Source organism: Mesoplodon densirostris, chromosome 16 (genome assembly GCF_025265405.1).
Source record: "Mesoplodon densirostris isolate mMesDen1 chromosome 16, mMesDen1 primary haplotype, whole genome shotgun sequence".
NCBI classification, from domain to species: domain Eukaryota; kingdom Metazoa; phylum Chordata; class Mammalia; order Artiodactyla; family Ziphiidae; genus Mesoplodon; species Mesoplodon densirostris.
Window position 1 is genome coordinate 44,749,245 of NC_082676.1, and position 13,119 is coordinate 44,762,363.

Sequence of the window (13,119 nt, forward strand, 5' to 3'; positions counted from 1 at the left end):
TGAGGTTCTGAGTAGTTAAGTCATGTGTGTAAGGTCACAAAATGAATGACCTAACCCTGGGTTTCTCTGATTCCAAAGTCCAGGCTCTCAAACACGACACAGGACACCTCTGCACACATTCTCTTGGGGTAGGGATAAGCCCTGCCTCTCCAATCACCTTCACCTTCCCCAGAGCCAGGAGCTCCCTCCCCTCCTGAGCTTACAGCCCCTTGGCTGCTTGACTCCTGGGGGCTGGAAGCACTCACCAAGCTGCCTGCTTTGAAGATGGGAGAGCTCACGTTGCAAGAGAGGGCCCTGTTCTGAAGCTTGTTCTCCTCAGGAAGCTCCTCGCAGCTCACAGGTATCTGGCTGTGGGGCTGGGGGTGAGAAGAGAGAGAAGGAGCGTTTTAGTGGGCAAGGCTAAGGGCTCCCCAGAGGCCACCAACCCTCAGGCCCCCTCCCCCCGGCCAGGGCACATTTGCAGAAAGGTGGGGCCGAAGAGTCAGGGGTTCAGCCAGGGGTTCAGTACAAAGATGTTCACTGCAATCCTGTTTATCACAGGGAAAAACTGGAAGTGATCAAACAATCCAAAGAGGTGGGAATGGTTCAGTGAATCGTGGTACAATCACAGGAGAGAGTTAAAATGCTGCTACACCCACACATTCAGCAACCATTTACAAAATAAACTTGATCCTGGGCTAAAGAGGACAAAACCCTTCATCTTCATCACTGTCTGGAAGTGACAGATTTCAGTTCAGATTGGGAAGAAAGTTAGGTAAGGAAATAGAGGCTCAGAGCAGTCGAGAGACTTCCCCCCAGTCTCACAACTGGGTAACCCGGCAGGGATCTGGTAGGAACTTGAAATACAGGTCTGTTTGACCCCAGATCTCAAGTTCTCAATCACTCTACTAGATGCCCCTTAAGAAAGCATTTAGTGTTGCTGTATAAGAATAATTCAAGGATCCATCGACAGATGAATGAATAAGCAAAATGTGGTATATCCATGTGATGGAATACTAGCCTTAAAAAGGAATGAAATTCATACCTGCTATCACAGGGATGAACCTCAAAAACATAACGCTAAGGGTGAAGAACATCATGCTAAGTGATGTAAGACAGACACAAAAAGACAAATATTGTATGGCTCAACATTTTTTTTTTAAGTTCAAAATTAAAAAAAAAACATGGAGGAAAAATAACCATATGGAGAGCAAAATGCCAATTAGTTAAAATAGAGAATAAATATACAATGTATCAATAATTTATACCTATGTGTATAGATAAACAGAAGGATAAACACCAAAATATTAAAAGTCATAATTGTGGGTTGTATAAGTACGGGTGTTTGTCATCTTTAAACTTCTCTGTAATTTCCGAGTTTCTGCGGTGATCATGTATCACATGCGCTGCACAGCTTGTGTGATTTTGTAACAATAATTTAAAAAATAAAAGTTGTACTTAAAATAACCCAGCTCAAGAGAGTAAATCCTAGGAGTTCTCATCACACACAAAAATGTTTTTTCTGTTTCTTTAATTTTGTATCCGTATGAGATGATGCATATGCATTAAACTTACTGTGATGATCATTTCATGATATATGTAAGTTAAATCATTATGCTGTACACCTTCCACTTACACAGTGCTGTATGTCAATTATATCCAATAAAATTAGAAGAAAAAATAAAATAAAATAATAAAACAACGCAGGCCATCCCTCAAAGACAAGTTGGTCACCTTTAGGAGGAAGGTAGCTCAGTCTCCCTGAACCTGTGCACACCTTCTTGGTCACCAGGTCTATGAGCCTCTGTCACACTCTCCATTTCATGCGACCCTCTAACCCTGTGATGTCCCCAGCCTCAGTTCTTGGTCGCGAATCCAAGGCTCACAGAGGATGAACCTTGTATCTCAGCTCACACAGCTCGAGCGTGGCCATCAGGCTGAGAACCCAGAGGTGGTCCGAAGACTTCCACCCACATCTTCAGGCTGTCCTGACCTCCTGGGGCTCCAAGAGGCAGGACAAGCCTGGCACGTGGTCTGCGGGCAGACCCCACCCTCTCGCTCACCTTGAGTGTCTCCACTTTGCGGAAGGAGAGTCCTCGAGGGAAGCTCAGGCTGAGGTGGACCCAGTAAGCATCTTCTCCCAAGTTACTCAGTGTCAGCCCCACAGAGAGGCTGGTGGAGGGGGTCAGATGCAGGACTCTGGGTCTGGGGGGAGGATCAGGGCAAAGTTATGGAGGCTAACAGAGGAAGCAGGATCAGAGGTGGGGACTTTCAGAACTGAGGGATCCAGTAGGCCAGAAAAAAGAAATACACAAAAATAAGCTCCTATGCACAGGCTTTAAGTTTTGCGATCTCATCTATTCCTGATAGGAGAGCTGCAAGGCACCAGCATTTCTCAGAGCGGGAAACTAAAGGCCCAGACGACAAACGGAGTCAGTGACCGTGGGGGTCTTCCGACCTAAAGTCCTATGTTCTTTCTATACACAGGAGCTGCCTCGGGAAAACATCAAGTGAAATAGGAGGCCTTACAGACCTTGCAGTGGAGGTCAGCCCCAGGTCAGCCTCACACTTCTTGTCCTCTCCGCAGTTCTTCTCAAAAGGGATCTGAAAGGCCAAGAAGAAAGGACCAGGAGGCTCAGATCCCCACACCCAGGAGGACTGGACCTTGGTCTCTCTGTCTGCCTCTCTTCCCCTCTTACCTCCTTGGTCTCCGAGTGTGGTGAGGGTCTCAGGATGGGCTGGATGTCCTTGCCCTGCTGAGCACGGAGGAGAGGGAGACAGGGGAGAATAGTTGAGGCAGCAGAACTGATGGAGGAGAGCTGGAGGGGCTCAGAGCTTGGTGCTCAGCTGGGCTGGCTGTGGTCAGGGCCCTCTCAGGAGCCAACGCCTTCCCGGGGCAGGCCCCAACCTCCCGACTCAGCCCAAGGCTGTCTGTGCCACACTCCTCTGGTGGCAGTTCCTTGAGGGAGGCTCAGGGTGTCCACTTCCTGTCCTGGCCACGAGATCTGGGCCTTGACCGAGCAGCTCCCCCAGGTTCTCCCAGCCTCTGCTGGGAGCAACACCTGGCCGCACAGCCTCTAGACTCACCTGCCTGGGACTAGCTCCTCCTGTGGTTCTCCTCTGTGAACCCCAGCTCTCCATCTCTTATCAGATCAAGGCCAGTTTTTTCAACATTTGCAGAATTTCTGCTCTGGGCCAGACCCCTCCCAACCAGAGATCAAAACAGACACACTGCCCGTCCTCCCAGGCTGGTGGGAGAAACGGCCCGGCATCCTCAAGTGTGAGGATGGGACAAGTACAGGGTATGTTTAGAGGATGTAGAAGGGGATCCTATCCTACGCTTGGAGATCAGGGAAGCTTCCTGAAGGGATGGCATCTCAACTGAAATCCACAGGGTGAGAAGGAGGGAGCCAGGTGAAGAGAATGGAAAGAGACGAAGAAAGAACAGTTTACGGGAAGGCCAAGGCAAGAGAGATTGTGCCTGTGTAAGGAGCAGGAAGATGCTCAGACTGGCAGGAGTGCCGCGTGTCAGGAGGGGCAGGAGGGGGAAGCAGGGTCCAGATTCCCCCCGGCCTTGCAAGCCATATTAGGCAGTTGAGGGTAATGGTGACACAGGATTGTTTTATGGGTGATCAACTGTATGTTCTCGAGAGACTCCAGCCTCCTCCACTTCCAGGCCATCTGCCAAGCAGCCTCCAGACCCTCCCCTAAGGGTGGGGCTCCGGGCAGCTCCTGCTGACTGCTCGCAGCCACCCCAACATTCCCACACAGATTTCCCACCACCCATCAGACCACAGCCTGTCCCTAAAGGGGCATCCCGGGCCTCTGTCTTGCTCAGTTGTCCTGCCAGACGCTAATCCCACCTCCCCATTTCCCCCAAACTTAAAATCGTGCCTCCTCTCTCAACCTACCCAAAATCTACTCATTCTGCGAGATCTGGAACCAGTGACACTTCCCCCAGGAAGACTTTTTGACAACTGTGACCTCAGGTCTCTCTCTTTCTTTTTTTAAATTAGCCTTTAATTGGTTTATTATTATTATTATTTTTTGGCCGGGCGACACACCTTGCGGGATCTTAGCTCCCCATACAGGGATCGAATTCATGCCCCTTGTAGTGGAAGCTTGGAGTCCTAACCACTGGACCACCAGGGAATTCCCAGGTCTCTTTTTAAGCCTGAGTTGCTGCACCACACAGTTTGACTTTTTTTTTTTTTTTTTTAAATTAGTGCCAATGGGAGAAACTGCTGGTTGTCCCTATACATCCTGAGTGGGTGGCAGGTTGCGGGGCAGGGCACTCAGTGCAAGCTGCCAAAAACCACAAGAAGGAGTGTGCTTATCAGTCACCATGCTCTGGCTCCGAAAGGGGCCTCAGAACGTTGCGACTCATTTCAGAGATGCAGAAACAGTCCCAAAGAAATACAGACCTGCTTGTGCCAGAAAAAAAAAAAATCTACATCTTCAGGGCTAGAAAAAAAAAATCTACATCTTCAGGCTTCCAGGCCCAGGTTCTTTCCATCAGACCCTGCTGCCTTACGACAGAAGCCAAACCACCAGCTGAGTGTCAAGGATTTCAGAAGAGGAAATTAGGCTTTTGGCACTGGGTAGGGAGCGTGTGATCCAGGAAACTAGGATAGAGAGTGTTTTTCTCTTCTTTTACGTAACAAGGGCACCCCAATTAGGCTTTGAGGGAACTACCTGCCCTCAACGGAACACCCTTGGGTGAGAAGGCTAGCTAAGATACCCTGTCCTTCCACAGATAAGCGACGGTCCTAGGCTTTCTGGTGTTCTCTGTCTGTAATTTGCATCTGTTAGTATTCGCCCCAGGTTAGAAGCCTAATGAGGTCTGAAGCTGATGCACAGAGGGACGCACGGAAGGGGCCGTGCCCTGGGCAGTCCATCCATTATTTCTTCCTCTTGAGAGCCCCCAGAGCCTCCACCCACCCTGGTCCTCCATCTTCCCAATCCCAGTTTTCCAAATTTCTCTTAAATACAAACTCCCATAGACTCCTTTCTGCTTAAGTAAGCATATTTCGTTTCTATTGTTTGAAGCCAATGTAATACAGTCCTGCTAAATTGAATTTCTATTCTCCCTTATTTCTTATCAGTTTCTCCAGCTGATCTCTTCTTACCGCCCTTTGGTCCCTCGGTGTCCCTTCTTCCTCCCAGAGAGAGTAATTTAGGGAGACATTGATGGGAGAGATGAGGTCTTGAGTGCACACCTGAGGGCAATAAGAATACACCCTATGTCATGAGTTTAACCTTTACCACACTTCCAATTAAAGGCACAACTTGTCCATACTTTATAAAGGATGAAATTCCAGTAGCTAGTTGTCTGAGACCTTACCAGGAGGGGAAATATGTTTACTATACATCAGGTGTTTATAATATGCCCAGCTTGCTTCTCAGTACGAGTGCTCATCCCTCAGCCCCAATCCCAAGGCAGACATCAGTCATCAACCATGGCACTTTTCCCCACTGAGTCCTAACAGAAGTCCCTGAATCTCTGTCAAACTTCTCTAGGCAACCATTATCAAAGTTTGCACAAGAAAAGAATACTCTAGAATAAGTAGAATATCCCAGTTCCTTGAGAAGAGGGGTGGGTCTCAGTCTTTTATGTTATTACCAGCGCCGGACACTTTGGAGACGCTCACTTTGGAGGACTTTTTGTCCTCACCTAAAGTTTCCCCCAATTCGAAGAGGTAGGCATTATTACCCCCACATTAGAGATGAGGAAAGTGAGGTGTAAAAAGGTGACACAATTTTCCTAAGGACTAGAACTAGGAAGTGAACCCAGACCTGTCCAACTCCCAAGTCTAAAGTCTTTCCATCACGTCACAGTGCCTCTTCTCTGGCAAATTTATGTTTAATATTTCCAAATCTTGTAATGCGGGTTACGGGTGTGAGGAGGCAGAGAGTCTCTGAATGAAATGAGATCGTGAGCTGATAATTGTTGAAAATGGGTGATGGCTGTTTGGCGGTTCATTAAACTCTTTTTCTACTTTTGTATGTCTGAAATTCCCCATAATAAAAACTTGAAAACAAACTTCAAAATCTTATACTGAGTACACCAATCACATATTCAGTCTCTTATGAAATATTTGAGGCCAGAATAAAATTTAGTATCAATCTTATTTCATACAGAACAGGTATAAGCAAACGGAATTTGGGTATTTTGGCAGTTATCTAAACTAAAAAGAACTTTAAAAACTTCTTTCTGGGATGGATTTTTTAAAAATACATTTATTTATTTATTTCTGGCTGCGTTGGGTCCCCGTGGCTGCGTGCAGGCTTTCTCTAGGTGTGGCGAGCGGGGGGCTACTCTTTGTGTGGTGCGTGGGCTTCTCATTGCGGTGGCTTCTCTTGTTGCAGAGCACAGGCTCTAGGCACTCGGGCTTCAGCAGTTGTGGCACTCGGGCTCAGTAGTTGCTCCGCGGCATGTGGGATCTTCCTGGACCAGGGCTCGAACCCATGTCCCCTGCATTGGCAGGTGGATTCTTAACCATGCACCACCAGGGAAGCCCTGGGATGGATGTTAATAATAAAACACCCACACGGCAAACGAAGATACCGAGTGCCGCAACTAAGACCTGGTGCAGCCAAATAAATAAATAAATATTTTAATAATAATAATAATAATAATAATAATAATAAGTGACCACATGTACCTGGCAAATAGTGACACACCACCGTGCCTGAATATTCCATAGGACCGAATATTCTGTGGCCATTAAAAATAATCTGAAAGCTGAGCTGCAGCATTAATATATGATGCGTGAAAAGAGTAGGGAAAAAATGGTAAGCACTTTACAATTGTAATCATGTTTAAAACGCCTATGGATGTGGATTAAGGACTAGAAGAAAATATGCTGAAGGTATTGTTACTACTGTGATACAGAAGAGGAAACGGTAGGACCAGGAGATCAAGGTGACCTGTGACCTGTGCTGGACAGCGATGGAGCCGAGCCTGGCACTGGGGCTGCCTCCCGCTGCGGTCAGCTCGTCCACCCCTTCCCTCCCCTGAGCAGCCTTGCTGGCTCCTTACCGGGAAGTGGAACCAGAACCCAGTGCAGGACTTGACTGAGGTGACAGCTGTGTTCCTGTTGAGCTCATGTTTCCCTTCTGGGAACAACCCCCGGCTTCTGGTCCGATGGCCATCCAGCTGCAGAGTGTAAGTGAGGTTGGCAACCAGGTGCCCTGGGCAGGGTGGAAAGGCAAGAGTTGAATGATGGCGGATCCTGGGGCCATGAGCCTGGATTTGGGGCAGGCAGCTGCGCTGGGAAGCAGGAAGACAGCACTGACCTTTGAACTGGGAGATGAGAGACTTGACCTGGAAACAGACTGTGATGTTAACGCCTTCCTTCTTCTTGTCGCTGGTGGAATACGAGCACTCGACTTCATGCACTGGGATCTCGGCCGGGGAGAAGGACATGGTTGTGATGATATCCACCACAGGCCGGGAGCTTCAGGGAAGGAAACAACCAACGCTCTCCCTCGGCCTCAACTGCCATCCCCAGCCAGACCTGGGGCTCCAGCTAGCAGAGTCCAGAGGACTCCCCTTCCCTAAAGCAGACCTCAATGTCACTGCCTCTTTGCAACAAAAATAATAATGATAATTCATTAGGGCTCCCCATAATGATAATTCTTCCTAGCAGCCTTCTGACCCATTTCTCACACAGAAGAATGAGCTTTTAAAAAGGGAAGTCGGGACTTCCCTGGTGGTGCAGTGGTTAAGAATCCGTCTGCCAATGCAGGGGACACGGGTTCGAGCCCTGGTCTGGGAAGATCCCACATGCTGCGGAGCAACTAGGCCCGTGTGCCACAACTACTGAGCCCACGTGCCACAACTACTGAGCCCGCATGCCTAGAGCCTGTGCTCCGCAACAAGAGAAGCCACTGCAATGAGAAGCCCGTGTGCCTCAACGAAGAGTAGCCTCCGCTCGTCACAACTAAAGACAGCTGGCACGCAGCAACGAAGACACAACGCAGCTAAAAATAAAAATGAATGAATGAATGAATGAATAAATTTATAAAAAGAAAAGTCAGGGAATTCCCTGGTGGTCTAGTGGTTAGGTCTCCAAGCTTTCATTGCCGATGGCCCAGGTTCGATCCCTGGTCAGGGAACAAAGATATTGAGCTTCCATGCCAGTAACCTTTCAAGGATGTCCCATCGTATTCAGAATAAAATCTAAACTTTTCACTGTCTGTGCCATACCACCTGCCTCTCCAGTCTTTTTTTTTTTTTGGCTGCGCTGCTTCTTAGTTGTGGCACGTGGGATCTTTGGTGCCACATGCGGGGGTATCTTTAGCTGCGGCTTGTGGGATCTAGTTCCCCTCCAGGGACTGAACCCGGGCCCCCTGCATTGGGAGCACAGAGTCTTACCCACTGGACCACCAGGGAAGTCCCTCCTCTCCAGTCTCACCTCCTACCACACTGATCCTATTTCCGTGCCTTGAACAAGTCACACTTTGGCCTGCCTTACCGCCTTGGCACCTCCTGGGATTTCGACATAGAAAGCTCTTACCCCAGATTTCTGCAAGCCTGGCTCTTTCTCATCTTTCAAGTCCCAGTTCCTCAGAAAGGTCTTTCTTGGCCACCCAGTCTATAGTAGTCTCCCCTGCTATTCTGTCTCACAGAACCCTGTTCATGCCCCTCATGGCACTTATCACAATTGTAATGATCTATTTATTTGTTTTACTTCTTTATTATATGTTTCCCCACATATACACTGTAGCCAATGCCTTGTTCCATATTGAAGACAGTATCTAGTCACTAGATGATGTTACATGAGTCTTCCAGTGACTCTAAGATCTGGGTCAGGCAGGAAATGCCATCACCATTTCAAAGATGAAGAAACTGAGGTCTTGAGAAGCGAAGTGACTGGGGTAAGATCACCCAAGAAGTCAACGGCAGAGCTTCGACTTGAATCCAGGTCACCAGGTTCTAAAGACATCCCTCGTCTCTCTAGGAGGTTTTAGTGTTAGATAGGCCTGGGTTCAAATCCCAGTCTGTCACTGAATAGCAGCTGTTTAACCTGGAGCCAGACACAAAGCCATGCAAAAGGAAAACCAAACTTCACGGGGTTGAGCCGAGGACCAAATGCGCCCATGTCAATAAGCATTTAGCACGATGCCTAGTACATCGTAACTGCTGAAAGGATGAGGACTGAAATCATCCCCAGGTAGGACTCAGGAGTCCCATCTTACCTCAGCATGATCACCTGGCTCTCAGCCCCTACAGCCACATCTACCAGGCCGTCCCCGCCAAGGTCCTTCACCCCATGGATGGAGCGTCCAAACCATCGAATTCCTGGGAGCATCCGGGTCCCTTCTATCCGCTGAGACCAAGAGAGAAATTCATGCTAAGCTGGGGAGAGGACAGGCGGAAGGGCGGGAAGAGTCGGGCTGAGGAGTGGGGTTGGGGCTTGGTGGCTGCCAGGTGCCTGGGAATGGGTTCTGACTGGCAGGCGGGGTACCTCACCTGACTGGGCCAGGGGCTCAGCCCCGCTTGCTGCCCATTGAAGATGTACACAGCCCCCTGTTCTTCCAGAGGGGCTCCCACGGCCACGTCCGTCAGCTCATCCCCATTGATGTCCGTCAGGGCAGCGATGACTGCTCCAAATCGCCCAAGGGGGTAGCCAGGATCCCCGTGCAGCTCTGAGACCATGTCGAACCCCAGCTAGGAAGCAGCAAGGCGACAGGTCCCAGCTCAGTCACTCAGCACTAACCACTGGACTGCCAGGGAATTCCCCACCTTTGTTATCTGTGTGACTTTGTGCCTTTGGAAAGTTGCCCAACCTTGCTGAGCTGCGACGTTCCCATTTATAAAATAAAGCTCATAGTATCCCAGAAGGTGATTATGAGAATCAAACGAGGTATCCTATATATAAAAAGTTTGGCACTGGGCCTTGCACACATTTTACCCACCTCCACATATTTGCTATTGTTTGTCGTTGTTCTAAAGGTCTGATTAACACAGGATCAGGCAGGGAAAGGCTTTCAGAATAACTGAGACCTGAGAAGGCACGGAAGTCTCCTTCTCCCACATTCTCCATGCATTGTCCTGGTCCCCACCTTTTTTCTCTGGTAGATGAACACCCGGCCTCCTCTCTGCTCGCCATAGAACAGGGGGGCTCCAACCAGCAGCAGCTCTGTCTCCCCATCTTGGTCCATGTCAACGCCACACAGCTCGCCACCAAAATAAGAGCCAACCTGCAGGGAGAGGAAGACGTTTGAGGAAGAAACCTAGAGCAGGACACCTCCCTCCCCATCAAGTGCACCATATCCATCCTACTCTAAGCCTTCAAATGAAGGTCCAAGTCCTGGATCCCACTTAGAGCCCGTATGAATTCAGACGAGTGGGGATCTTAAGTTGGCAAGTGGGGATGACAAGGCTAACCTCAGAGGCTTTGCAGGGGAACAAATGTGACAGTGCTCGGCACAGGGCGTATGCTCAGCAAGTGGATGCATGTTCGGAAGACAGCAGGAAGCATAACTAGTGTCACTCCAACCCCCTCTTGGGCGGACGCCCCTGCAATCACGCTCACCTGGATCCCATCTATTTTCTGGATTTGGCTCCAAGGTTCTCCGCCCTTTGGCTCTTGGAACAGCAACACCCGCCCCACGTGCTGGTATCGGGGGGCTCCAGCTGCCAGCAGCGACGTGGTCCGTCGGGAGGGCAGCCAGGTCACCGTGTAGCCTGAGGAGAGAGCGAGCGCGGGGCTTGGAGTTAGGAACACAATGGCTGCTGAACGAAGGTAAAACCCAGGGGAAAAGGCGGCAGAGACGGTGGGGAGCTGGGTTAGCAGCAAAGATGCATGGAGACGGCCAGAAGACCTTCTCCCGAGAAGAGCAGCCATGTGCTCCGAGGAGTACAAATCCTGCCGTCAGGGTCCAAGACTGCATTTCTCGAACTGTGGACAACACGCATGCGCAGGACGAAGCAGCCGCGTACTGAAGGGTAAACATCTTCCTGAGGCTCAGTTCACCTAAGGGTTTATAAAGGAGACTACCTTCTTTTTTTTTTTTTTTTTTTTTTTTTGCGGTATGCGGGCCTCTCACTGTTGTGGCCTCCCCCGTTGCGGAGCACAGGCTCCGGACGCGCAGGCTCCGGATGCGCAGGCCCAGCGGCCATGGCTCACGGGCCCAGCCGCTCCGCGGCATATGGGATCCTCCCAGACCGGGGCACGAACCCGTATCCCCTGCATCGGCAGGCGGACTCTCAACCACTTGCGCCACCAGGGAGGCCCGAGACTACCTTCTTTTTAAAGAGTAAAATGAAATTGAATATATTAGTAAGAAGAAGGCAAAGTTTGCACGAAGATTAAAAATAAAGCAGCAGATGCCTCAAGACTGCCAGCCTGCCCTGTTTCAGACTTGGCAGCCCCTACATTGCATGACCCAACTTCTTAAAACCAATCTCTTTATAGATGATAGCTAGCTACCTAGGTAGATAGATAGGAAAAGAGAGAAAAAGAATTATGTATCTATATAGAGATACAGATACAGATATACATATAGATATATCCTATGGGCTTTGTTTCTCTGGAGAATCCTTACTGATAAAATAATATATACATACGTATGTTATTCTTTACATATATATGTGTATATATATATAAAGAGAGATAAGCAAATATGGCAAATGTTAACAACTGATAAATCTAGGTGAAGGGTATATGGATATTCATTGTACTATTAACTTTTCTCAAAGTGTGAAAATTTTTGCAGAAAAATTTGGTAGAAAAGATTAAAGATACGTTTCAATGGAAAAGTTTGGTAAGGTAGTACAACTCAGTCAGCATGGAGACACAGCCTAATAAAAATACTGAAATTTAAACATGAGGAGTGGTGGACTTCCCTGGTGGCGCGGTGGTTAAGAATCCGCCTGCCAATGTAGGCAACACGGACGGGTTCGAGCCCTGGTCCAGGAAGATCCCACATGCTGAGGAGTAACTAAGCCCATGCACCACAACTACTGAGCCCACATGCCACAACTACTGAGCCTGTGCACCTGGAGCCTGTGCACCTGGAGCCCATGCTCTGCAACAAGGGAAGCCACCGCAATGAGAAGCCCGCACACCACAATGAAGAGTAGACCCCGCTCGCCGCAACTAGAGAAAGCCCATGCGCAGCAACGAAGACCCAACGCAGCCAGAAATTAATTAATTAAATAAAAAACCCATAAGGAGTGGTGATTGTACAGCACAGAGAATATAGCCAATATTTTATAATAACTATAAATGGAGCATAATATATAAAACTTTTGAACCACTATCTTGTACACCTGAAACAAATATGTTATTGTAAATCTACTATACCTCAAGAAAAAAAAAAAGCAGGAGACTTGAAAACATCTCTGCTTCAAGATATCACTGAGGTTATCTACATACTTCACAACTCCTGTGGTTGAGGTTCCCTGCCCTCTGTTCCTACACTGATGAAACGCTGGAGGAAATGCTGCAGGAAATTGGACCAGGGATTGGGTGGGAGCCAGGAGCCACCTCGCAGGAATGCTCTGAAGATGACTCATTGACCCAATTTGACCTTTTTGTTTATTTTTTTTGAATTAATTTTTATTGGAGTACAGTTGATTTGCAATGTTAGGTTAGTTTGTACTGTACAGCAAAATGAATCAGTTATACATATACATATATCCACTTTTTTAGATTCTTTTCCCATATAGGTCATTACAGAGTACTGAGTAGAGTTCCCTGTGCTATACAATAGGTTTTTATTCGTTACCTATTTTATGTATGGTAGTGTGTATATGTCGGTCCCAATCTCCCAATTTATCCCTCCTCCACATGACCTTCTTTGCTCAGAGCAGTTGAAAGTGAATGAGCAAAACAGATGTCCAAGACTCTATAGCCCATGAGAGGAAGGATGAAGAGGCTGAATCACTCTCCTGTTTCTTCATGTATATTCCTGAAGTACAAGGGTTAAGAAATTGCCCTTTGAAATCAGAGAGACAAGGTTTTAATCCGAGTATTACTTCTTCCTGGCTGCGTAATCTTGAGTAAATTACTTCATGTGTCTGAGCCTCAGTCTTCTCGTCTAAAAAAAAAAAACTGGGACAATACCAACCTTATAGGGGAGTTTTGAGGATTAAATAAGACCGTGGATGTAAAATGCTTAGCACCA

At 48.1% G+C, this 13,119-nt stretch overlaps 1 protein-coding gene across 1 annotated transcript in view; it reads right to left on the minus strand.

Moving 5' to 3' along the window:
* Window positions 1-13,119, minus strand: part of ITGAL (integrin subunit alpha L) — a 39,980-nt gene that overhangs the window by 11,662 nt on the left and 15,199 nt on the right. The window contains exons 12-22 of the mRNA XM_060120147.1: window positions 10,524-10,675; window positions 10,051-10,188; window positions 9,458-9,655; window positions 9,184-9,314; window positions 7,279-7,439; window positions 7,022-7,173; window positions 5,109-5,198; window positions 2,679-2,735; window positions 2,513-2,583; window positions 2,043-2,184; window positions 246-356 (exon numbers count right to left, since the gene is read on the minus strand). Coding sequence (XP_059976130.1) covers window positions 246-356; window positions 2,043-2,184; window positions 2,513-2,583; window positions 2,679-2,735; window positions 5,109-5,198; window positions 7,022-7,173; window positions 7,279-7,439; window positions 9,184-9,314; window positions 9,458-9,655; window positions 10,051-10,188; window positions 10,524-10,675 — 1,403 coding nt within the window. The remainder of the gene's footprint in view (window positions 1-245; window positions 357-2,042; window positions 2,185-2,512; window positions 2,584-2,678; window positions 2,736-5,108; window positions 5,199-7,021; window positions 7,174-7,278; window positions 7,440-9,183; window positions 9,315-9,457; window positions 9,656-10,050; window positions 10,189-10,523; window positions 10,676-13,119) is intronic.